We start from the raw sequence: 27,298 nt of genomic DNA on the forward strand, positions 1-27,298 counted from the left end.
AATTATAAACTATAGTTCCCTAGTATATTGCCATATATATTATAGTCAAAGGAAATAATTAATTTGATAAAAATGATAATTATCTATTTATACTTAGTTGAACCTGAATATGACCTGAGTTGGAAATGACCCGACCTGATTGTAACCTGCAAATTATTGACTTGAACATAACCCGACTTGGAAATGATCCAACCTAATTATAACCCGCAATTATTGACTTGAACCGAACCCGACTTAAACCTGAGAATGACCCGACTTGAAAATGACCCGACCTGATTATAATCTGCAAATTATTGACTTGAACCGAACCTGACTCAAACCCGAGAATGACCCGACCTGATTCTAACCCAAATATTATTGACTTGAACCGAACCCGACTAGAACCCAAGAATTACCCTAACCCGTTTTAACCCGGGAAAACCCGAATTAAACCCGATCTATTGTTCACCCGACCCGAATGTAACCCGACTTGTTATGAACTCGGCATAAACCCGATAAGAAGTATGACCCGACGTGACCCGACCCAAGCATGACCCAACCCAAACCCGACCTGCATAGGTTATGGAATTAATCTGAATTGACCCAACCCGAGTTGACCCGACCCATTTACCCAATTTGACAGCTGTAGTATTCCTATTAAAGTACATAATTTAAGAGTTTTTTAAAGTACGAGTAATTAGTTTTAGTCGTAAAATTTTATGTTATTGTAGGTAGTTAATTGTAGAGTGATCTATTTTTAAGCATATTTACTCTACGAAAAAAAAAATTCTAGTTTAAATAAAACTCTTGTTTTTTTTTTTTTTTTTTTTTACCAATCTTTCCATAGGTTCAGTAACCAATATACGGGTCGGCTTAAAAGTTTAGCACCCCTATCGTTGATGTATGGTTGATGGTGGACCTTTCTAGCAAAGGCTAACTAAACGGGATGACTCTGCTTTCAGCCTTTTAGAATATGGGCTTTTTGATTGGATTTACATAACAGTGTTGTTCGGTTTGGTTTTACATTAAGGGCATTTAATATTGGGCCTCCAACACGACAACGATGAAAACCAATATACACCACCTTTTTTACTACAAATAATGGAGCTTTTTATAAAAATATAAATTGGGAAGTTAGTGGATACATAGTTATTGGATGGGATTTCTCCAAGCTTTAACTGTGTAGTTACAAATTGGTGTAATGTGGTGAAGTAAGTATCTAATTCTAAGTAATGGAGTGATTCGGATTAGCAGAATCCTAACTTTAGATTGTACAATTAACGAAGCAAAGGATAATGGATGGACATTTTTTATTGTAAAATTTAAACAGTCTAATCTCTACCATTATTTTGTTATTTCCTATGTCTTAAGTTATGTTAAATAAAAAAAAAAAATAAAAAAAAAAAAGAATATGAATGTGTAATATAACACACGCCTGTTTAGAAAACCGTGAATAGACTCTTCGTTAAAAGGGAAACTGCCATATTTTTTGGCTAACTACGGAGTAATTTATTGCCCATCCACCATAGACCATAGTTCAGAAGTTTATACGTTCTATATAATTCCATTCATTTTCTTTGCTTAGAGTTCATCTCTTCTCTAGTGATCCCTTTTGTGCAATGGGAGTTCCAGCGTTTTACAGATGGCTAGTTGACAAGTATCCTAAAATTGTTGTTAACGCCATTGAAGAACACAAGCCTTACAATAGCAACAACAACAAAAACCCCAACGGTTTGGAATTTGACAATTTATATCTTGACATGAATGGAATCATCCATCCTTGTTTTCATCCTCCTCATCTTGTTAGTTCCTCAATCATTTGTTAATTGTAATTGATCACTAGCAATCTCTATTTCTCATGTTTGTTACATGTTTTAATTTGAATATGCTAGATTGCTACTCCCACCACATTTGAACAAGTGTTTGAAAATATCTATGCTTACATAGATCGTCTAATCAGTATTGTAAGACCCCGGAAATTACTCTATCTTGCTATTGGTCAGTGGCTTCGCTTCTTGTTTATTTTCATATCAATTCTCTCATAATTCATACCACCTATGTTTGCATTGCATGCTCATGTTGTGCCACTGCTATACTTGTGTAGATGGAGTTGCGCCTAGGGCCAAAATGAACCAACAACGCGCTCGTCGCTTCAAGAATGCTAAAGACAGTGACATTGCTGTGAGCCTTAATGCCGCCATACATTCTTTTACTTTGTATCTTATTAACATTGAAAATAAATGAACAGAGTGTTCACTGTTCTGTTGTGTTATGGCAACTTCTAGGAGGCAGAAGAAAAGAGGCTAAGGGATGAATTTGGAAGGAAAGGAAAAAAAGTGTTGCCGAAGCAAGAATCTCAAGTATCAGATTCTAATGTCATCACTCCCGGAACTGAATTTATGCACGACTTGTCTAGGGCTTTGAACTTGTATATCCGCCAAAAGCTTAAGAATGATCCTCTTTGGTCCCCACTTGAGGTATATTATTATTCGCTTTCATATCAACAACTACTTCATTATTCGCTTTATACAAATTTTGTATCATGTCAGGTTATTCTTTCTGATGATACTGTTCCCGGTGAAGGAGAGCACAAAATCACTTCTTTTATACGCACTAAGCGTAGCCTTCCAGGATATGATCCCAATACAAGGCACTGCCTATATGGACTGGTACGGTATATACATGTACATACACTAATGTAACTCCATTTTCTCCTCTACGGTTCAATCACTTTAAACTATTTCAGGATGCAGACTTGATAATGCTTGCATTGGCTACCCATGAATTGCATTTTTCAATTTTAAGGGAGGTAATAATATATTTTCCTAAATTTTTATTTCTCACTTTGTGCCCAATTAGTGATATAGGAGATAAACATGTACGGAGTATAATACATAATTCATCTGAAAACATATAGCAATGCAAAAATGTTTGCAGAAAACTAAATTGATAGATATTTCACGTACACATTGTGATTATTTGCATATTGCTATACTTTTATTATTATGTTGCTGTTTTATTAATTGTGTTATGTTATAGGATGTGCTTACAATCCAAGAACAGGCCCCTATTTCTGAAGTAACACTTATTACAAGTATTCAGAATGCTACACAGCATTCCTTGGCCAAATCAAGCGGGGATAGGCCAAAACCTTTCTTTGACAGAGGTGATAAAATGCTATCTTTGCTTATTCAACCTCAACACTATCAGGTTTGTAACAATGTTTTTTTAACCTTGTAATAATCGTCACAAATACTTAATTTAATTCAGTTAAACCTCACCACTACATGTTTTAATCTCCAGTTTCTACAAATTTGGATTTTGAGGGAATATTTGGAGCTCGACATACAGATAGATGATCCACCAGAAAATTTTGTTTATGACATAGAGCGAATTATTGATGACTTTGTGTTCTTGTGTTTCTTTGTTGGGAATGACTTCTTGCCTCACATGCCCACCTTGGATATACATGAGGTTAGCATTACACAAATTTTTTTTTTTATTAAAAAAAAAAAAAAAAAAAAAAAAAACAGAATTTTACTCGTCAACTAATAAATTATTATTGATGATTTTCTCTTCACTCTTGAATGACAGAATGCTATAGACTTGCTCATGCATATCTATAAGAAGGAGTTCAAAAATCTAGGTGGATATTTGGTTGATATGCAAAGAGTAAGAAGTTTATTTGGAAGTAGAATTTCGTTTAGTATATATTGGTTTTTCAACTTACTAATTTATACAACCTTGAATCTCAACCGGTCAGGTGAATGACAAGCATTCTGGTTACGTCAAGCTGAAGAGAGTTGAGAAGTTTATTTTGTATGTTGGAAGTTATGAAGAAAAGATCTTCAAGAAACGGACTGAGATAAGGGACAAAAGACTGAGAAGGATCTCTGCTCAATTATTAGAATTTGTGCGTTATTTCATCCACAATTTTGAGTCCATTTATACGTCCCTCTATGCAAGGTTTCATCTTATATAAAGCAATGCTGTAAGATATTTACATGTTTCTTTACTTCTCAGGATGCCAGTGAACATGATCATGAAGAAGATTTTGAGGTTGGTGTGACGGATCTGATGGAACACGAAACTGGAATCACTTCAGAAAATAACTCAAGTTCAGATATTCAGGAAGTAAGTCATGTTGTCCTATGTGTCCTTGACTGGCGACTGTTGATAATTGTTATTAAATGGAATGCCGCCTCAAGTTTTGTCATATCCATGAGTATATACCTTAAGGAAATACGTTATTGCTTAACAATTTGTTTCACTTGACTAAATATTGTCTAAATGGCTGACTTAGATGTTACGAAATACAATGGAGCTGAATGAGAGGCTGAAGATTTGCATTCGTAAAAAGTCTGATCTTTTCAGAGATGGCAATTTAGGAACAGATAAGGTAACACTTGCAATTTGTACCACAATTTGATCAGTTTCATATTGATCTGATTGGTTTTTGTTGCTAATAATAGTCAACTTCACAATTGTTCAGGTGAAACTAGGTTCATTGGGTTGGAAGCTGAGATATTATAAACATAAATTCATTGTGGAAGATTCCAATAAAATGGAAAATGTCAGAAAGGAAATAGTAAGTGATATTTTGATGTTGCTCAGCTCAATGATTATGTAATTGCTTCATTAGGTAGAAGAACATCATCTGGCTGGCTTGTTGGCTTGCAGGTTCACAAGTATACAGAAGGACTATGTTGGGTCTTGCTTTACTATTATTCTGGTGTACCATCTTGGGATTGGTAATGCAACACAACACCACTGGAAAATACCTACTACTATATAATTAAATTTGGTGAAATATCCTGCCTTTTGTTATTTTTTTTTTTATCAAAACTCATCTACTTAATCCCACAAGTGCATTACTACAGGTTTTATCCAAACTATTATGGACCTTTTGCTTCGGATCTAAAGGGTTTAGCTAGTGTTAAAGTAAGATTTGAAAAGGGTTCTCCATTTAAGCCATTTGACCAGTTAATGGCCATGCTTCCACCAAAAAGGTTATTCTTGACTGTCGCTTGATCAGGTCCTTTAATTCAAGATTAAAATGAACAACAAACGCGATTTTGGATGTAACTGACTAATGATTAATGCAGTGCACATGCACTTCCAACTGTTTATCAAGATTTGATGACAAATAGCTGCTCTAGTATCGTTGAGTTTTATCCTATAGGTAAAAAGTCGCCAAACTTCACTAATTTTACCATATACGATAGTTAAATGTGAATTTACTGAATTCTAATCCACTTCAATGATTTAGATTTTGAAGTTGATGTGGATGGTAAAAGATTTTTGTGGCAGGTATTTATTATTTCTTCATATCTTCCCCACTTTCTTAATGCATTGATGGATCTTTATATATGTTAAAGGAGTATATGATATCGGAAAGTTGTCTAATCCGCAAATGTGCCTTTTTATTTTTGTGTGGGAAAGGGTATTTGTAAGCTTCCTTTCATAGATGAGAAAAAACTCTTGAATGCCACCAAACTAGCGGAGGTGAAGCTAAGGGTAAGATTTATAATCTATTGGTGCAATTTGGAAGGATTCCCTGCTTTCATGATAATAAAAAGTAAACTACATTATGCAGGAGAGCGAAGCTATAAGAAATGTTCAGACAACTAACAAGTCATTCACAAGGGATTCAAACAGGTTTTGATTTCTACTACTACTAATTTTCTTTGATCATATACTAAGCATATATTAGTGCTTAATTTACATGCCCAATGCTAAATATGCTTTTATTCTTTTGCTTAGTTTCAAAGGGGACTTGGGGTGTTATCTGCAGCAGCAAACAACAATTGAAGACGATATCATGTTAGTTGAAAGAAGAGGGATTTTTTTGCATATACACATCTAGCTCTTTGATTAGTAGTAATGTGCATCAAATTCTTAGTTGAAGTTTCTTCATGTCATCAGGTGCTTCAATTTTGAGTTGCCTGCTGAACGCTTTCAGATACCTCGCCTGCTTGAAGGCATCCAGCGTCCCATTCAGGTTCTTATTTCAATGTTTCCTAAAAAAAATCTGAACTTCAAACCGATTACTAACAAGTGAATATGACAGAAAGTATTTGAGAATGACATCATGGAGACAATTCCTTGGCATGAATATAGTGGCAGGCCCCCAATCACTAGGTATGTTAAATTAGCATTTCATCATTTTTTCTTTGACTTGATTTGGAAGAGAATAAATAACAATAATTTTTGTAGACGTTTTGAAAGGTACAATAAGAATGCAGCTGTTGATGCTGGGACTACAATCAAAACTGCTGGCCTAGGTCGTGGCTTTGAAAGTGCAGGTAGAGGAAGAGGAATCAGCTCAAATTCATACCTACCTCGCAATAATGACAATTTGAAGTATGTGCATCAATCTGAGAACATACAGTCTACATCAACATTCCCTCGAAATGTTAGTAGGGGATTTGAAAATATGAGAATACAGAATAGTCACACAAGTAAATCAACATACAATGGAACATGTAATACCAGCACACACAATAGTTTCTGGCATTCAAGTAATGTGGTGCGAGATGAAAATGCCTCTTGGAGAACAGTATCACAGACAAGGCCTAGTTTCTCTTCCCAAGGCGGTGAGGGATCATCAATGCAGTTTAGGCCTTGCTATGCAAATACCCCTCATCAGTTTATGGGTAGAGGCAGAGGTAGAGGAAGGGCCCACTATTCTTCAGAACTTCCTGCAGGTTATAGGAAGGATTGTAATCGTTGGTAGTTATCAGCAGGACACTATTTGGTAGATGCGAAGGTGTATGTCCAGTAATTTTTGTGGATTGAGATTATTTGGTCCTTGTTATATTATTGTTTGGTGCTAGAGTTTATGTTGGGATAGGTTACAAAACTGATTGATGTTTGGATGTAGTGCTAGACTACTAGTATTTGCCTTTTATCTCTGAAGTCTAATTAAGTTAAACATTTCAGATAAAACAGAGGATTAAAATTTTGAAGTAGATTGAATTGTTATTTTGTTACAGTCCTGATAATACCTAACATTTCATGTAGTGCCAACTTTTATGGCTATAATTGTCTAATTGAATGCCATATTCATCCTTCCTAAGAATAATTTGTACAGTAGTATCTACACCGATTTTTTTTTAAAGAAAATTATGACAGTTTTCTCAAAAGAATTTATAAATTCTGTTGCGGTATCTCAAATTCTACACCATATTGGTTCCGAAAGGAGCGAAATTATGTATGTAACTTGGTTGATGGATTATATAAGTAGACAAAAATTGGGATAAAGAATGTAGTTTATTCCACATTATTAAGTTTCATTTGCAATGTTTGGTCTACTTTATTACAACTCAAGCATAAACTGTGGAAATCAAGAATATATTGAACTCACTACTTGCTAAGTTACGTTGGCCATGCAACTTCAAACTATAGTGCTAGTAATGCTAACATAAACTAAGGACTATTATCAAAATTAGGCTACATTACGATAAACGATAATCAAAGATTATTGTTGCATGATATAGATAGTATACGGTATGTGTGTAGTAATCCCTCTAATCAACTTAAAGTTGGGCCATCTGCTGGAGTGGCATTACCTCCTGATTGATCGCTATATTCAGAGGCAGTAGGTGCATCACTTGTGTCTGTAGGCGTAGCCAAAGATGTCGGTGTAGGTGCACTTGTATCTGTACCTGTGGGCGTGGATTCACCATCAGCTGTACCTGTGGCTGTGGATGCACCATCAGTTGATGCACCCTCATTGGATGCAGCTGCACCATCAGTTGCAGCACCTGCACCTGCGTCTGCACCTGTACCTTCCACAGAGCCAGCGGATTCAGCGCAGTGTTGCTTGACAAGGGATTCAAAAAAGGGGTTTTCAAAGTGTACGACAGACTTGCAAGCATCATCAATTTGAGCAAGGAAAGAACAACAAGATTGAGACAAGGTTATCTGATGGCTTTGGAATGAGTTACTCAAGTCTTGTAAGCAACTTTGTTTACCCTCGCTTTCAAAGGATGTAAAACATTTTTGCTGTTCTCCACCAAATTGAGGTAATTGGAACCCAAACGGGTTTTGCCCACCCGCACCTGCTTCGCCTTCCCCTAATACTAGTACATTATTCTTCCCTAATATTAAGCAACTCATGATAACAAATAACATTTTCGTCATTTTCAATTTTTTTTTTTTTTTTTTTTTTTTTTTTTTTTTTTACTCTTTTTGATTGGGGTTTTATTTTTGTTTCCTTATTTCTACTTTTTGTTTGTGAGGATCAATGAGAAGTAATATATATTTGATATCTTGAGGAGTACTTGTTTAACATTATTCAGTTATCATGCCCTATATTTATGCTAATGGCAAAGTAATTGAACACTCTCTCCCTTACATGTGGTTAATTACAAGGTTTAAGTTTCTCTAATTTTCTCCACCATGCATTCTAGAATAACCTATCGATATTTATGTATTTTCTCTCCTTTACCTTCAACATTGATTTCTCATTTTCTTCCACCTTCACTCTTCTCCTGTTTTCTCTATAATCCTCACCATTCTCTTTAATTGTAGCATGCTATTATTAACACAATTGTACGGAACATTAATTACCCTCCCCATATAGCAGTTTGATAATACCTTATCCATCAGTTTTTAACTAGACAGTTAGTTGCAAAACCGATTATATATCCACGCCAAATCACTTGATAACAATTTAGATTTTTTTTTTTTCTAGCTCTTCTAGAATAATATTGTGTGTGCATCATTGTAGATACAATAACATACTATCACGCTTGCCAACGTTTGTTTTTAACGCTTACTCAAATTATAAACATTGTAAAATTATAAAAAGTGAATATTAATAAAATATACACCAAGGCGATTCAAACAAGATCCCATGACTATATTTTATCGTATTTATAAATCACAAAAGCGAGTCAAAGTGTAGTGTGAATTGTGTATAAGTCAAACGGTGTCAACTAAAAAAACGAAGGTAGTATTAACAATTACTCCCTCCGTATACTATATTTGAAAGCATCATCAATGATAACCAAACGCAAGGAAGAATGCTAACTAATTCCACAATAATAACAACCAACCAAAAATAAACTTGTGAAGTTGGGATCGTATTGTTAGACCAATGAAGTATAGTCCAATTAATGTACTTGTAAATATATATTTTAAAAAATAAACTTATTTCAACTTATGCCTCAAATTGACAAGAACTTTTTTTTTTTTTTTTTTTGATGGAGTAGCCCAAGGAGAACTTCAACTTATACATAGTTATTGACAAAATAGGGGGAAAATAAAATAGAATGGCTTGATTATTATTCATCAATAGGTAGAGTATTTATACAAAACTTACGAACATAAGATAGGAAACAATATTCTTAAAAGATACACTACTATAATCATAAATCCTAAAGATATATTTTCTAAATAATATTTAGAGATAAAATAAACCTAAATATATTATTCTCCTAATAAGATTAATACAGAAGATATATCACTCATATTTTCCGATATCTCATATTCTTAACACACCTTCAAAAAAATTTTCACTTGTTGAATGATGAGAACGTTTTTTTCTTTTCAAATCCATCAATCATCAAACAAAATATTGGTTTTTCAAAGTGAACCACATTCAAATCTCTTATTAGTCTTTCAGAGTAAACCACACTCAAATATTTTGGTCTTTCAGAGTAAATCACACTCAAATCTCTTATTGGTCTTTTAGAGTTAACCACACTTAAATCTCTTATTGGTTTTATTTTGGAGCAAAACCAAACTCATATCATGCTCGAATCAACTCACAAAAAAGAAGAAAAAAATTGCACAGCGAAATTTTTAGGTAAAATTTATTTTATGTTAAGATATTATTTAGATGAATAAAATTTTAACAATGGTTTATGTTAAGATATTATCAATGGTTTAAAATATATGCTCGAATCAACCTAAATATATTCTATAAATAATATCTTAATATAAAATAAACCTAAATATATTATTCTTCTAATAAGATCGATACAGAAAATATATCAGATATCACTCATATATTTTCCAATATCTCATATCTCTAACAGTTATATATAGTCAATTTATTTTTTTATTTTTTTTTAAATAGGTAATTAGTCGCATATGATGACTATCGATCGCTATCAATAGAACGCCGGTGATTGATGATAGGTTATGCTTATGCATTCCTCAATTATCTATAATTAACTAATTTTATGTACGGATGTAATATAATAGGGTCAATGTAAGCTAACCGCGTCCTTGTTATTGGAGAATGTGACTGATTATGAGGATTTATACATTTAAAATAATGTTGAGCATCATACTAGTTTAAAATGCATAGTAGTTGCTTAATGTCATTGACTAATCAGCGATCGTATCTTGACCATGTTAGATGATTTTTCTGTCATGTAATGGGCTTCATATACATATACATATACATATATACACGTAAAAAGTAAGCTGTAAAAGTATGTGAAACCTACACGCAAGCCGTCGGACTAGAGTCAAGCTCAACAGGGTCTTCTTTCCCCGCTGATTCTACCAAGCCCATTTCCTTGGTTGTGGTTTCGCTGAATAGTAGACAGGGACAGTGGGAATCTCGTTAATCCATTCATGCGCGTCACTAATTAGATGACGAGACATTTGGCTACCTTAAGAGAGTCATAGTTACTCCCGTCGTTTGCCCGCGCTTGGTTGAATTTCTTCACTTTGACATTTAAAGCACTGGGCAGAAATCACATTGCGTTAACATCCACAGGGACCATCGCAATGCTTTGTTTTAATACAGTCGGATTCCCATTGTTTGTACCAGTTCTAAGTTGACTGTTCGACGCCCGGGGAAGGCCACCGAAGGGACCGTTCCCAGTCCATCCCCTGGCAGGCACGCGGCGACCCGCTCTCGCCACGGAAGTAGCTCGAGCAGTCCGCCGACAGGCGACGGGTTCGAGACTGGGACCCCTGTGCTCAGCCCTCATAGCCAATCCTTTTTCCGAAGCTACGGATCCATTTTGCTCATCCAAACACTTCGAGGATCTTTTAGTGCGCACGTGCTAGCCATAGGCCCAAGGCCTAGCTGACCAAGGCTTTGCTAGCACCATGATCTAAGCTCACATGCCTTAGACATGGTAGTGAGCTACTCTAGCCTCACTTGGCTTGTTTTTCCCGAATCAAGCATGCACTTGCTTGCGTGGCAAGTGAAAACCCGAAGGCCGGGCCTTGTGCGCCTATGCGGAGTGGTCAACGGCCTTGCCTAAAGTGATTGTGATAGTAGGCCACTATCCAACCATCAAAAGTTGATAGGGCATGAATTTAAATGATGCGTCGCCGGCGCAAAGGCCGTGTGATCTGTCGAGTTATCATGAATCATCATATCAACGGGCAGAGCCCGTGTTGACCTTTTATCTAATAAATGCATCCCTTCCAGAAGTCGGGGTTTGTTGCACGTATTAGCTCTAGAATTACTACGGTTATCCGAGTATCAGGTACCATCAAACAAACTATAACTGATTTAATGAGTCATTTGCAGTTTCACAGTCTGAATTAGTTCATACTTACACATGCTTGGCTTAATCTCTGAGACGAGCATATGACTACTGGCAGGATCGACCAGGTAGCAGTCCTCGTTCGACACTGGCACACATGAGCTCTTTCTTTTAACAGAGACAGTCAACTCGTATACAGACGTCGTTCATGCTTAGCGTAAAACGCTTAATTGGGTTTGCCACAAATGAACGCCCATTCCCCTCAACATTTTGCATCCCAGGGCACAATTAGAGAGCGTACACATGAGCAACAACGCTTGGTTTTCGCCGTTTAGGTTGGAGGACGAACCCTGCAACAAGGTCCACCAAACACCCAAAGGATGTCAGGCGGAAACAAGAGATTTATAGGGACATCAATACCGTCATTAGGAATTAAACACAGAAGACCATACCTCGCCCAAGGCTTATCGCACTTGGAGCAAACACTGAAGAGGTTTATCAGCGTGCGATTCGATGCACAAGCATGGAGCCTGCCAACCAAAAAAACCGATCACTACTCACACGTTCTCCATACCACTATGTCAAGAAATCCCAAGCGTACAACCCACAACCACAAATAACGGTATAATTAAGTACTTTTTTGTAGTTTAATTGGTATCATAATTCGTAACCGATCCATGGTCTTAGCATTAAAACTACTCTAGTAGTATGCAATGTTTCTACAACGGAGTAGTTGCTAAATTAAACGATCAAATACATGATTGATAACTTGATAAGCATATAAGCATCAATAATAAGTCAAATGAAAAGTTGGAGGATTCACGCATTGTCTTACTAGATGGTCAAAAATTGCTGTTTAAGCAGCTTGACTATTGACTTTACATCATTTGCGTGCTATATATTAGTAAACATTATAAAAGCAGGTCGAATTCAAAGGAACATACAAGAGAACATATACCAAAAGCAAAGTAAGAAACTATGATTGCGCTAATCTTGCATTCTTTTGTCTGCAATATATCGGAGAAGATTTGGAAAATAGCTGAATACTGTAGGAGATTTCTTTGGTGATAAACTGATAATCATCCTTATTAAAATAGCGTACATAAATCTATAGATACATATACATAATATGGGCGGGTGGGCGGGCAGATGCCAGACGGGCGAGAGGGGGTCATACTTCATATGGAAATGCATAATTTTATATCTTCGCTGAGATGAGTGGATAGTTTACCTAATTAAATTATTTCTTCCCTGATTAACCAATCATGCCAATTAACTCAATTGAAGGAATAAATACATATAAAAAATAATTGAAACTTAAAACTGTAAACTAAATATAAATATTGCTCTAATTAAGCGGGTCAAAAATTGGGTTATTGGAATGATATCAACAATATTTCATACTGTAATAAGTAATAACTAGGAAAATTTGTAAATTGCAGCCATTTAAATTTTTTTTTGCAAATTGCAGCCCAAAAGTTCGTATAAATTGTAAATTGTAGTCCGATTCAATTTTTTCATCGGTTTACATATTGAAAAATCTTCGGTTAAGGTTTTAGGGGTCATTTTAGTTCTTAAGGACCCAAATTGAGCTCGGAATTAGCAAAAAAAAAACCTAAGTGTCTCATATTTACATTTTCCTACAAATCGATACATTTTTGTTATGCAAAACAAGATACTTGCATTATTTTTTTGCTAATTTCGAGCTTAATTCAGTCCCATAAGAACTAAAATGGCCCCTAAAACCTTAATCGAAAATTTTTCAACTTGTAAACCGATGAAAAAGTTGAATCGGACTGCAAATTACAATTTATATGAACTTTTGGGCTGCAATTTGCAATTTTTTTTAAATGACTGCAATTTGCAAAATACGAATTTTAAATGGCTGCAATTTGCAAATTTTCCTAATAACTATAGTAAAATAGAGTATAATTTTTTTTTTTAAATACACGCAATGTCCAAAATAGTACAGAGCTGATGAGTAGTTTAATTTGTAGGCAGTCTGGCAGTGCAAATTTTATATTAACATAGGAAATTAAGGTGTAAAAAAAAACATATGAAGTTCAATAATTTCTACATATATATAACCAAGTATTTAGAAAACATACATTAATAGATAGAACTATAAAAGTATATGAAAAAAATGAGAATTGTATAAATGCAGTAAAAGAAACGGATTAAATAAGGTTTTCTCATAATATTACAAAAGAAATACATCATCAACCTCTCAAAACCAAAAGTTGAGCAGGTACGAAGTAGTATATAATTTCAACCTAGCTAGAACTCAGTATTATACTATGTAATCTGATTGTATAACACTAGAGCAAAAAAGCTAGAAATAAAAACTGGAAAACCAATTCAAACAAGTTACATACATCAATCTAGCATATGTCACCAAATATAGTAGCAACAATACACGAGTTACACCCAATAAGATTAATACATACATACCATATCATAGTATAAGACAAGATATCTATCTTTTCTTATATAGCTTATCTATAATTTTTTGAAAATTTTCAGGGTGGCAAGGAAACCGTAACACCCCTTGATGATCATAACCAAACACATCGGCAGATAATTGAAGCAACGTAACAATGGAAGGATCCTTCATAAACCGAGTCGGAACCACAAATCGCTTGACATCCTTCTCCTCCATGCCGACCATGACCGGAACATGGCCTTTGGGGGTTCCTCCTTCATTGCTATCGTCTCTCTGATGATCTTCGTTGTCGTTGTCGTTGTCGTCGGTTCTAGATAATCTAACATAGCTTGGTGGTGATGGTAGACATTCCTTCTTCCTCAAAATCTTGCCACCAAGATCTCTTGGCTTGATAAATGCCATGTTTTGTGGAAGAGGGCCGAGTCCAGCATAATCATCCAGCATATACTAATATGAGCTATTCTTTTATACTACTCATCTTCTATTAATTTGTAATTATATGTACAAATTACTTTGTTTGGGTCCAATTTAGTCCAATTGGGCTTAGGCATTAAATGATTCAATTAAAAGCCCAAGGTCAAGGTTCATCTCTCCAATTGTGCTAAAGTCAAAGATCAGTCCTCAAGGCAAGCCAATTGGGCTAAGGCCCAACTTCTCCATGTATGAAGAGGTATAAAAGCCATCAATATCACATTTTTACATTCATTCAAGCAAAGCCTCAAACAACTAATTCTCTTGCATAGTGTTCTCTTTCTACACACTGTACTGACTTTAGTATCGGAGGGGCCTTCCTCGGCAACACCCCTGAGGCTAGTTTACGTGTGTTTACTGTGCAGGAAACCTTCGGCCCAACATTTCTTGGATCGAATCTAGTCTTCACCACTTCATCGGACCTTCGGCAAGGTCCCATTGTTTTCACCCGAAACAATTTGGCGCCGTCTGTGGGGAAGACTTTCAAAAATCTTTAAGCCAAATTTCTAACCAAGATCATCTTGCAATAATCTTAGTAGCAATGGCTAAGAACCGCAAGAGCAAAGGCCTCCGTCAAGGAGCGGGCGAAAAGCCTAAAACCCCTACACCATCGCCCTCGCCGGACCGGAACTCTCCCAAGGGTGCCAGCTCGGGGGGAGGATCATACAAGGAGGATTCCCTTTATCCCGTAATTCATGACTCTCATCATAGGCCGAGTCACTCTCGGCCTAGCAGGGGTGAGTCCGATCATAGGACACATTCAGTGCCCCAAAGCCAACCATCGACTGTGCGCCCTCATTCCCATACTCAGCCGAGGACCCCTTTGACGGGGCCCAGCTCGGAGGAGGTGGCAAGAGCGCTAGCAGTGCTCATGGAGGCAATGAGGGCACAAAATATGCCACCACCTCGTGATCGAACTCCTCCGCATACCCGACATCAGCGGAGGAAGCTAGACCATGATGGTGGGAAGCTTCCTTCCTTCCGGGAACTGGAAGAGTGGGAAGAGGATACCTGGAAAAATGAAAAAGAGAGGAAAAAGAACCCTCAATTTTTCAAAGGATCCTCATCCTCCCGACCAGAAACGCATAAGAGCAGCAGCTCAGCTTCTCGGCCAGAATCTACTCACCGAGAACAACCTAAGACTGTTCGCCGAAGCGTCCTCGACCGACTCGGCGGCAAGGAACCGAGCGTGCGCAGTCGCCTCTCGTTCCCTGCGGCCGAGGCCCAGACTTCCCAGCCAGGGACGAAAACCACTCCTACCTCTCTAAGAGGGCGGAGCGCGGTCCCTTCGGCCAGGAACAAGGGCAAGGCCGTTATGCTACCCGCCAGTTCGCCATTCGAGCAATGGATACTGGAAGAGCACGTGCCCACAGTTAAAATACCGTCGCACATCACATATGACGGGACCTCGGATCCGAAGGACCACGTGGCCTCGTATGAGACTCATATGCATCTTTGCCCCAGATCCGAAGCGACTTGGTGCAAATATATCCCAACCACTCTCAAGGGGGTCGCGCAAGCGTGGATCTCCAAGGGAGTAAAGCAAGGCTCCATAACAGGGTGGGATGATCTGTCCTCCAAATTTAGGAGCAAGTTTTCCACGGCAAACCGCCGAGAGAAGACTACTGCAGAACTCATGAGTCTGCAACAGGGGGAAACCAAAGGCCTCCGAGACTATCTGACCCGTTTCAGTAACGAGTCATCCAGCGTCTCTCAGCTGGACCAGGGGCTAGCCGTTTTTGCAATGCAGAATGGCCTTCAGCCCGGGAAGTTCCTAGACTTCATGGTCATGCATACCCCGCAGACCTTGGAGGAAGCTCTGAATGCCTCGGATAAGTTCATCCGAGCAGAAGAATGGAACAAAGCGAAAACCCAACCTCAATTCGGGGGAGGGAAACAAAGACAAATACCCTTGTCTGAAGGCCAAGGCCATAAGGCAAAGGGAAAGTCAAAGGCCTCGGAGCAATCTTCGGCCAGCGACCCAAAGAAGGAAAAATCTGCCTCATACACAGGCAGATACGAGTCCTACACTCCGCTCTCTCTTCCACGCGCCAAAATTTACAGCGTGACGAAGGAGGAGCAGAGTTACCGAAAGCCGAGACCACTCCCAGAGTGGTATCAGCGAAAAAATAAAAATCAGTGGTGCGAGTTCCACGAGTCTCCGGGACACAACACTGAGGAGTGTATCCAACTGAAGGACCAGATAGAGGACATGGTCCGGAAGGGATACTTGAAAAAATACATCGCGGATCACCGCGAGAAAAAAGAGTCCGAGAAGTCAGCAAAGGACTCTCGGCAAGACCTCGATTTCCCCCGGAAGAACAGTAAAAAGCCGGAGGGGAAATTCTCTCCGATCAATGTTATCTCGGGAGGAATATGCTCTCGGAGGGAGCACAAGCGACACCTTAGGTCTTTGACTCACCAGGTGAACAACGCTGACATTCAGTCTCCCCAATCGCCGGTGCCGAACATGACGTTCACAGCCGCCGACTGCCGGGGGATAACGTTCCCTCACGAGGATCCGTTGGTGATCATCGCCACGGTGGACAACCACGACGTCAGTAAGGTCCTTGTTGACGGTGGCAGCGGAGCAAACATTCTGTTCCGAAAAGCCTACAATCAAATCAAGCTGAAGCCCAAGCACCTTACGCCGGTACCCTACCCGGTATCCAGGTTCAACGGGGCTTCAACTTATCCAGATGGGAAGGTGACACTTCCTATCACCATCGGCTGCGATGAGGCAGCCAGGAACGTCATGATTGAATTTTTGGTCATTGACGCTCCTTCAGTGTACAACGTGATTTTGGGGAGACCCATAATTCATGAGATCCAAGGGGTCGTCTCAACTTATCATCAGATGATGATTTACGTCTCAGATGCCGGCTTCCCCGAAAGGATACAGGGCAACCAAAAGGACGCCCGAAGGTGCAACTACCTCAAGCCATCCAGTAGTCGCCCAGATGACGACAAGGATGAGGGGAGAAAGAAAAAGAAAGAGAGCCAAGCACAAAAAAGCCGAAAGGCCTAAGTGCCTCGGCCCAAGGATCTGTACCCAGAGGTAAAGGGCCCGAAAGGGAAAAGGCTAGCTCTTCAGCTGAACAGCAAGACTCAGAGAGCCAGCCGAAGAACAAAAAGACTGGGACACCTGCTGAAATAGGCAGCAGGCCAGATTATGAAGAGTCTAGTCCATCAGCAATGGACATGGACCAACAGACTGAAACAGTTGAGTTGGCCGAAGGAGACGTTGAGAAATGTGTAACAATCGGGATGGACCTTGATCCGAACACCCGTTGTGAACTTATTCAGCTCCTTTGGGACAACAAAGATGTGTTTGCTTTCTCGGCAACTGATATGCCCGGGATAAGTCCAGACCTCATCTCCTATAAGCTTAATGTTGACCCAGCGTGTCGACCAATTAAGCAAAAGAAGCGGAATTACTCCGCTAATAAGAACCGAGACATCGCAGCCGAGGTCAAAAAATTGCTGGAGGCAAGCTTCATCGAACCTTGCCAATATCCAGAATGGCTGGAAAATGTGGTGATGGTTCAGAAGGCCAATGGTACCTGGAGGATGTGCGTTGACTTCACGGACCTAAATAAGTCTTGTCCGAAGGATTTCTATCCCTTGCCGAGGATCGATCAGCTGGTCGATTCGACAAGTGGCCATGCCTTGCTTAGTTTCATGGACGCATTCTCGGGGTATCATCAGATCTTCATGCACCCCGACGATCGAGCAAAGACAACATTCGTCACGAACGCTGGGGTGTACAATTACAAAATGATGCCCTTCGGATTGAAAAATGCGGGGGCAACCTATCAAAGGCTGGTGGATCAAGTTTTTGCCGATCAAAAGGGCCGAAACATGGAAGTCTATGTCGACGATTCGATCGTCAAAAGAAAAAGACCTGAGGACCATGTTAAGGACCTGGCTGAAACTTTCGCCACCTTAAGAAAGCATCAAATGAAGCTGAATCCGAAGAAGTGTGTCTTCGGCGTGAAGTCAGGGAAATTCCTTGGGTTCATAGTCAGGAAAAGGGGGATTGATGCCAATCCCTCCAAAGTCAAAGCAGCGCTCGACCTTCCTGAGCCGAAAACAAAGCAGGATGTTCAGCGGCTCACCGGAAGAATGGCAGCCCTCTCGAGGTTCATTTCCAGAGCTTCGGATAAGGGGTTACCTTTCTTCAAAGCCCTGAAACTCCCGAAAACAAAAGAGCTCGTTTGGGAGGAAGAGCAAAAAGACGCCTTTAAGCAGCTTCAGGAGCATCTGGCTCAACTCCCAACGCTGGCTAGCCCAGCTGAAGGAGAAACTTTGTACCTGTATGTGGCCGTTAGCCCAGCCACCATCAGTGCAGTACTGCTGAAGGAAGAAAGTAAAAGTCAGCAACCGATCTACTTTGTCAGTCATACACTGACGGATGCCGAGACTCGCTACCCTCTACTCGAGAAAGTCGCTTTCGCGGTAGTAGTAGCTGCTCGGAAGCTGAGGCCCTATTTTGATTGCCATCAGATAGTGGTCTTAACTGATCAGCCGTTGGAAAAAGTTCTCGGCAAGGTTGAAAAATCTGGTAGGCTAGCCAAGTGGGCTTTTGAGCTCACCGAATTCAGCATCAGCTACCGTCCGAGGGCTGCCATTAAGGCTCAAGCTCTAGCGGATTTCTTGGCCGAATGCTCATACCAAGAAGCGCTGGACAATGAAAAGAAAGTCTGGACCGTGTTTACGGATGGATCTTCCACCGAAAACGGTTCGGGGACAGGAGTAGTGATAACTTCTCCCGAAGGCAAATCCTTTGAGTATGCACTAAAATTTTCTTTTAAGGCCTCAAACAACGAAGCCGAATATGAGGCAGCAATCGCCGGCCTAGAATTGTGCATCTCCCTGGAAGTCGATCATGTCTGCCTGAAAACAGACTCTCAGCTAGTTGCATATCAGATTAGCGGCAGCTACGAGGCCAAAGAGCCCTCCATGATAGCTTATCTTGCCAAGACCAAGTCATTCATTGCAGAGCTGAAAACTTTTGAGGTTCAGCTGATCCCAAGGGGTCAGAATACTCAAGCCGATGCACTCTCCAAACTTGCCAGTTCATCTCTTACCGAGCTGAACAGATCTGTATATGTAGAAGTGCGTCGAGAGAGAAGTGTCGACGAAGCACCTGAAGTGTGCTGCGCTGACCCAGAGCCTAGTTGGATGGACCAGCTCAAGGTTCATTGTCTTCAGGGGGGAACTTCTGAAAAAGTCCTTCTCAGCCCCATTGCTGAAATGCGTGGGACCAACAGATGCAGATTATATCCTACGGGAGATTCACCTCGACATCTGTGGGAACCACATTGGGGGAAGGACCTTAGCCCACAAGGCATTGAGGGCTGAATATTACTGGCCCACCATGATCGCAGATGCTAAGGAGCTGGTCCGGAAATGCGAAAAATGCCAAAAATACGCTCCAGTTATCCACCAGCCAGTAAGGGATCTTCAGCCGATCCTTAATCTACTCCCGTTTGCCCAATGGGGACTGGATATACTAGGACCATTTCTAGAGGCTGTGTACCAGAAAAAATGGCTGATAGTTGGTGTTGACTACTTCAGTAAATGGATCGAGGCCGAAGCAGCTTCAAACATTACAGAGCAAACTGTCAGAAAATTTATCTGGCAGAATATCATTACTCGTTTTGGCATCCCGAGAGTATTTGTCTTCGATCATGGGAGGCAATTTGATAACTTACCGTTGAAGCGGTATACAGATCAGTTCGGCATCAAACTAGCATATTCAGCGGTATGCCACCCGCAAAGTAACGGACAAGCGGAAGCGGCAAATAAACAGATCCTAAATTCCCTCAAGAAGAGGGTGGAAGATCAAAAGTCCAAGTGGCTGGAGGAACTCCCTGGAACCCTTTGGTCCCTTCGGACAACTGAAAAAGAGGCAACGGGCTATTCACCTTTTGAACTGGTGTATGGTGCCGAAGCCGTTCTTCCAGTGGAAATTGGCTCTGAGAGCCTACGAGTGCACCACTTCTCGGCTGAGAATGAGCGACTGATGAGGGAATCTCTCGATTTCCTCGACGAAGTAAGAGACTCAGCCCGAGACAGAATGGCCGCTTATAAGCAGAGAATCAGCAAATTTTATAACCGAAGGATCCATGCAAGGCCTCTTAAAATTGGAGACCTTGTCCTTCGAAATGCTGCTGCAGTTCAGAAAGGCGGAATCCATGGGAAACTCTCAGCTGCATGGGAAGGGCCTTATGAAATCTGTGATGAGCTTCAGCCAGGGACATACCGACTTCGGCAGTTGGATGGAACTGAGTTGAAAAATCACTGGAACGCTGATGTACTGAAAAAATATCATGTGTAAACCCTTCGGGGCAGGACAATCTTTGTAAGTACATTTTGAACTAATGAAAGGCCTTGGAGCCGCCATTTATATAAATGTTTACAACTTTTTATCCTTTCAAAGTTTTCTCGGTTCTATCTACTCTTTAAGGGTTTTTTATTCAGCCTCGTCTGAAACCTTCTCCTTCGGGTAACTGGGTTTCAGATTGCTGACAAAACTCGTCTTTTTAAAGAACACTGGTCTTTCAGCTGAAGTCAAACTTCAGTAAGACTTGTTCTCCAAAGACATGAGTCCATGGACAATTCTGGGATATTGCCTTAACTGAGCCTTGTATCCCAGAGAGCCATTATCCGAAACATTGCCTTCAGTTGGCCCTGTGTTTCGGATATCCATTTTTCAATGATAGACAGAAAATCAAGGATAACAACAGTTGGAAATTGTTTATTCAGCCTCGTCTGAAACCTTCGCCTTCGGGTAACTGGGTTTCAGATTGCTGACAAAACTCGTCTTTTTAAAGAACACTGGTCTTTCAGCTGAAGTCAAACTTCAGTAAGACTTGTTCTCCAAAGACATGAGTCCATGGACAATTCTGGGATATTGCCTTAACTGAGCCTTGTATCCCAGAAAGCCATTATCCGAAACATTGCCTTCAGTTGGCCCTGTGTTTCGGATATCCATTTTTTAAAGAACTCTAGTCTTTCAACTGAAGTCAAGCTTCAGTAAGATTTGTTCTCCAAGGGCATGAGTCCATGGACAATTCCGGGATATTGCCTTAACTGAGCCTTGTATCCCAGAAAGCCATTATCCGAAGCATTGCCTTCAGTTGGCCCTGTGTTTCGGATACCCATTTTTAAGAAATAAAGAAATTGTTTATTCAGCTGAAGTCATACTTCAATTTCTGGGGGGGCAAGAAGCACTACCAGTGCAAGTTTATGTTCAGCAGAATTGAAGAAACAGTAAAGCATTCAAAAACAAAGCAGCTGAAGAAAAGAACATCAAATTAATAATTTATGCTCAGAAATTGAGCTACAAGTTCAAATAAACTGTATCGGCAGCCTCCCACAAGCGAAAAATAACAGCTGCCGAAATACGTACAGAAGCAAAAAATTAAACTGTTTTGTACGACAAGGCAAGCTGAAGCAAAAAACAAGGCAAAAAATTCAGAAAGCGGCAAGTCTAAAGTTGAGCGCATGATGAACCGCAAGATTCTGAAGACGACTGCCCGAGTTCCTATGCTTCAGCCCGAGGATCAGACTGGTCAGCATTGTTGAGCCCCATGGTGGTCTCAGCCCCAGCAGCAGAAGAAGCAGGCTTTGCACTCTGCCGAGCCTCCCTTTCCCTCTGTTCAGCCTCCAACTCCATTCTCTCAGCTTCTTCTTCGGCTTCCTCAGCCTTAAGGATTTCAGCTTCGACTGGAGTTGCATACTTCATATGAGGGTCTTCGGGATTCTGGACCCATTCAGCACATTTGGACCAGTCCAGCTTCGGCTCAGCATGAAGGCAGACTCTTCGGCACACTCTGAACCCGTTTCTGAAACCCATTTCATATTCTTCCTGGGTATAGACACGGACTTTGAGTAGAGCCTCAGCATCAGCCAACTTCTTCTAGGTCTCCTCCAAGTCTTCCTTGGATTTCTTCAGCTCATCGGCGAGCTTGGAGGAGGAACCTTTCAGCTCATTCAGCTCCTGCTGAACTTGGGAAGCCTCTGTCTGAGCCTGGGCCACTTCTTCCTTTTTGGCCATCAGCTGATCCTCAGCTTCTTGGAGCTTAGCTCTCTGAGCTTCAGCAGCAGCAGCAGCCTCTGAGAGTTGGACATCCCTGGCTTGGAGCATCTCTTCAGCGGCCATTCTGCTGGCTTCAAGAGCTTCTAGCCGTTGCTGCACTTCAGCTTGTGCAGCAGCTCCTTCCTGGATTCGGCTCTCAATGGTAGCCTTGAATTTGGAGATGTCCACTCCCATGTGCTCTTGGAGGAATTTTTCCCCTTCCATCAGTGGGGGAAAAAATTCCTTCTCCATAGCGTCGCAGAAGGTTTTGAAGGCTTCAGCAGCTTTTTTCTCGTATTCCTCACCCTTCTGCTGCTTCTCTTCAGCTGCTGCTTGCTTCAGCTTAGCAAGCTTTAACTCCTCTTCGGCTACCTTTTTGTCGTGCTCGGCAGCGTCTACCCTATCTTGTAGGGTATCTATCAGCTCTACAGTGAGAGTCTGATTGTGCACGAACTGAAAACAGGAGCACAAGTTAAAATAAAAAATAGAGCTGAATTTTAGAGGAGATAAAGGCAAGGAAAATCACCTGCATCATCAGCAGTTGGTTAGACCTGGCTGGGTCAGGAACTGATCTGCTGGATTCGCCCATCCCAGCAGTGGCCTTCAGCGACCAGATTCTTGCCCTATCTACTTCGGACGTGCCAGCAAAATCGCCGAAGTAGGCTGCAGCACCTTCTCGGTTCTGACCCCATATGAGGTCCCAGATGTGATCTGGGATTGGAATTCGGGGGGCCGAGAAACCCATTTCTCCAGATTGCAGAGTCTGGAAGGAAGGAAAGGATGACGACGGAGCTTCTTTAACTTTGGATGGCTCAGCATCCTCCTTCTCAGAAGAGTCAATTATTATGACCTCCTCTTCTTCAGGGGTGAGGACGAAAGCCTCAACCTCTCTTGAAATGTCTGCCGTGAAACCCTCAGCACTGGGCATCACGGCATCCTCATTCTTGTGCTCAGCAGCACTCTCCTGAACTTCTTCTTGGACCCCTCCCTTAGATTCGGGAGTTTTCTGATCCACCTCCATCTCAGGAGGTGGCGGAGGGGTCTTTGGAGGTGATTGAGGTGGTGGCCGGGGAACCCTCGGCAATCCATTGCCTTCATCGGGTTCCCTCATTTCAATTCCGATGGTCATCGGCCTCCGCTGAAAGTCATGCGGGCCGATGATGGCCATTCTTCGGCGCCTTTTCTGAAGCGGCTGCTCGTCCATGTCTGAGTCTGAAGACTCTTCTTGTATCTGGTCTTCGGGACGAACATGGGCTTTCCCTTCTCTGTGTCTGTTACTCTCTTCAGACTGTAAAAGACAGGGGGGAGGAAGAATGTGAGTACAAAAAAAAAAAAAAAAAAAAACAGACAAAGTTAAGTCTGAAAGCTCACCGAGGTCTTCAGCAAAGCCTCGTCTTCTTCAGCTGCCCTAGCTGCAGCTTCTTCTTCAGCAGCCCTGGAGGACCCTTCTCCTCCTTCACAAGCTTCAATAACCCGTGCAACCTCTTCGGCCGTACGGGCAGCTTCAGCTTCTTCGTCCAGCAGCTGAAAGCAGGGATCTCTCTTCTTCCACCAAGGCTTCTGCCTCTGATACAGAGCAACAGCCTCAATTTGGAAGTGGGAAGAGTCTAGATGAACTTCCCTATGCCTCGGTTCAGTGATAGAGGGGGCCCGATCAGTTACAACTCGTTCTCGGTTGACGCCAAGACGAGCGTAGTTAATGCCGACGTTGGTCTCGTCCCGCTCTGAAAAAGAAAAGAGGAAAGGTCAGTTCAGTTAGGTTGGCACAGCATAAAAAAGCGAAGTGAGAGGAGAAAAAGAGATAATTAAAAAGCCTCGGCCCCAGCCGAAGAAGCTTACCATCCTTAAACTTTCGGCTGAGGCCGACAGCTGCTAGCATGTTCTCTTGGAAAACATAATGCGTATCGGGGAGCCAAGTCTCCGGGATATGCTGCATTCGGCCGCTGCCCCCCCGGTTCGGCAGCTTGCCGAAGATATTTTTTTGATTAAGGTTTGGATCTGAGCCGTTATCTGCGGGGGGACCTAAGCTTCCCATGTCGGGATCAGGCTCAGCAAGGTACCGGGGAGCGCTGAAGACGCAAGGGTGGCCCGGGTCCGTGGGTGCCCTAACCCAAATCCATTGACCTCTCCAGTCCTTGTCTGAAGAGTCGTTCGGCCACATGGTTAGGTACTAGGGCCGAGACTCAATCCGGTACCACCCAGAACCATGACTTCCGTGCCCACTTTGAATATTTGGCACTAGCCGATGAAGCTTTTTGAAGCAGTGCAGGTTCGGCACATACTTGAAGAACTTGCAGACCCATAAGTATGTCATCACCCTTCGGATGCTAGTAGGAGTTAACTGACATAGGGAAATATTGTAATGGATCAGCAAGTCTCGGACGAATACGTCCAAAGGGAACCTCAGCCCATACTGAAGTTGTCTTGTGTACACCCCCACATACCCCGGGGGTGGACGATGGATTCTATCGGATGTCACGGGCATTCGGCACCAATACCCATCAGCTTCAAGGATGCCGTAATGCAACTCAATTTGTTCGGCAAACCGATATTGTTCGGCATTCTCCACCCACCATGAGTAGGGGCGGTTCTTTATCATGGCCGAAGCTACTTCGGCATCCTCCCACTCTGAAAACCCGGGGAGGATATCCCAAAGGACAGCGGGAACTTCATCGTCCCGCCCAGAAGCGCTCGGCCCCTCCGTTCTCTGAGGAGGAGCCGAGGAAATTGGAGTCGCCCTAATCCCTTCAGCAGGGTCAGACTCTGCTCTTCGTCCATTCCAGGTCCCAATCCTGTTCCTGGGATTGGGAATTGGCCTTGCTCTTCTTGGAGCACGGGCTCTACCCCTAACTCCTCTTGCCATTGATAATTTCGAAGAAAAAATTCGAAAAAAAAGGGAAGGAGTTCGAATTCGAAGAAAAATAAACTAAAATCAAAGGAATTTACCTTAATCTGAAGTGAAAGTTGCCGATTTACGAGTTCGTAGTGGCAAGTCTCAGTTTCTAAGCTTAATGCTCGGGGAATTTGCGAAGTTTTGATGCGGGTTCTTGGGTTCTCTCGAGAATTCTGGGTTTGTGTTGGTGAATAAGTGAGGAGAGATGACGCGCCTCTGATTATATCTCCAGAAATGGGAATACGGGGAGTTCGCGTTTCAATTTCTCTTAAATACCCCACTAAGTAACCGTTAAACACACGACCTTGCGATTAAACTGCCCATTATCCGTCCAACTTCCACAATCATCCGCCTTAACCGTTGTTATCTCATTAATTACGGTTTAAATTCAAATTTTTGGATTAATTAAATCATTCACTTCCCTCCTTTTCTGAATTAAATCAAACTCGACCCGTCATCCTTCCAAATCGGGTCTGGGGGGCAAGTTGTTTGGGTCCAATTTAGTCCAATTGGGCTTAGGCATTAAATGATCCAATTAAAAGCCCAAGGTCAAGGTTCATCTCTCCAATTGTGCTAAAGTCAAAGATCAGTCCTCAAGGCAAGCCAATTGGGCTAAGGCCCAACTTCTCCATGTATGAAGAGGTATAAAAGCCATCAATATCACATTTTTACATTCATTCAAGCAAAGCCTCAAGCAACTAATTCTCTTGCATAGTGTTCTCTTTCTACACACTGTACTGACTTTAGTATCGGAGGGGCCTTCCTCGGCAACACCCCCGAGGCTAGTTTACGTGTGTTTACTGTGCAGGAAACCTTCGGCCCAACATTTCTTGGATCGAATCTAGTCTTCACCACTTCATCGGACCTTCGGCAAGGTCCCATTGTTTTCACCCGAAACATACTTAATTGTAGGACTAAGCATTAAATAATTCTGCTTGCGTGGAAAAAGAGGTGTTAGATGATGACTACAATGATAATAGTACAAATTGTCCTTACCATGTACTTGGAGACTTTTGACATTTAGGGTCACCGTGGTGGATATTCGTTGGTAGTTTTGGTAAAACTTGAGAAGAAATGCCAAGTGATTAGTCTAAATCACCAAGTATTAATTGACTAGTCTTCCTTCCTTTTTTTTAATTAATAATAATTGTATGTTCTTTGACCATTTTATCTTTTATATTCGATTCGTTATTTTATAAAATTTGAACAAGTATGTTGAGATCTAATAAATACTTCTTCACTCTTTTAAGTAGCTTTGACCAAGTTTTTGAAAGCTTTAGAAACGAAAACATAACAAAATAATAAGGTGGCGTTTAGTTCGCACAGGGTAAACGGAATGGAATGAACAAAGGAAAAGAAAGAGAATGAAATGAAAATACCTCAAATTTAGTATGTTGTTTGTTTTAAGAAAAACAAAGAGAATCAAACCGCCCATCAACCCACTACATCACCACCACACACAACATATCTCCTTCACTTTCCACGTTTTCCAGCCACCACCTAGCCGCACCACCATTCGCCACGCTTCCCCCACCAGTCGGCGCGCTTTGCCGCCCCTTCTCCCCCCCCCCCAAACATCTCGCCTCCTTTGGAAAACTTCACCCAAAAACCCTAGAAACCCCTTCTTCCTCCCCATATACCATCGTGCGACCCTCCCTCCACCGTGGAAACCCTAGCGACTAGGGATTCAAGGGTGGGGGAGGGTCAGAGAACGGTTTTACAGGGAGAAAGAAGGGGTTTTACGGGGTGAGAGAAGGGGGTTTTACAGGGAGATTGAAGGTGGTTTTCGAGGTTGGTGAAGTTTTCCGAGGGAAAGGAGAGGCAACGAGGGCGGGGGAGAGGCGGCGAAGCGCGCCGAGTGGTGGGGGAAGTGCGATGGCTTGGTTTACCGATGGTGTGGGTAGCTTAGGGTGGTTGTATGGTGGTGATGTGGTTGCTAGGGAATGGGAATGGAAATGGAAATA

General features: G+C 41.4%; 2 protein-coding genes across 2 annotated transcripts; one reads left to right on the top strand and one right to left on the bottom strand.

The window, feature by feature from the left end:
* Positions 1–646: 646 nt before the first annotated feature.
* LOC110683582 (5'-3' exoribonuclease 3-like) lies at positions 647–6,889 on the top strand. The gene is made up of 23 exons (XM_021859983.1): positions 647–1,781; positions 1,872–1,977; positions 2,084–2,160; positions 2,265–2,456; positions 2,529–2,648; positions 2,726–2,788; positions 3,019–3,189; positions 3,283–3,453; positions 3,574–3,651; positions 3,743–3,892; positions 4,003–4,113; positions 4,283–4,378; positions 4,472–4,567; positions 4,660–4,730; positions 4,860–4,988; positions 5,085–5,161; positions 5,249–5,289; positions 5,422–5,496; positions 5,576–5,637; positions 5,743–5,802; positions 5,905–5,980; positions 6,050–6,120; positions 6,196–6,889. The coding sequence occupies exons 1-23, from the start codon at positions 1,599–1,601 to the stop codon at positions 6,713–6,715; spliced, it is 2,796 nt and encodes a 931-aa protein (XP_021715675.1). The 5' UTR covers positions 647–1,598; the 3' UTR covers positions 6,716–6,889.
* A 7,028-nt stretch (positions 6,890–13,917) lies between these two features.
* LOC110683328 (auxin-induced protein X15-like) lies at positions 13,918–14,328 on the bottom strand. Its single transcript, XM_021859674.1, has one exon. It carries the CDS (start codon positions 14,326–14,328, stop codon positions 13,918–13,920), a length of 411 nt encoding a protein of 136 aa, XP_021715366.1.
* Positions 14,329–27,298: the final 12,970 nt, after the last annotated feature.

Source organism: Chenopodium quinoa, unplaced genomic scaffold (genome assembly GCF_001683475.1).
Source record: "Chenopodium quinoa cultivar QQ74 unplaced genomic scaffold, ASM168347v1, whole genome shotgun sequence".
NCBI classification, from domain to species: Eukaryota; Viridiplantae; Streptophyta; class Magnoliopsida; order Caryophyllales; family Amaranthaceae; genus Chenopodium; species Chenopodium quinoa.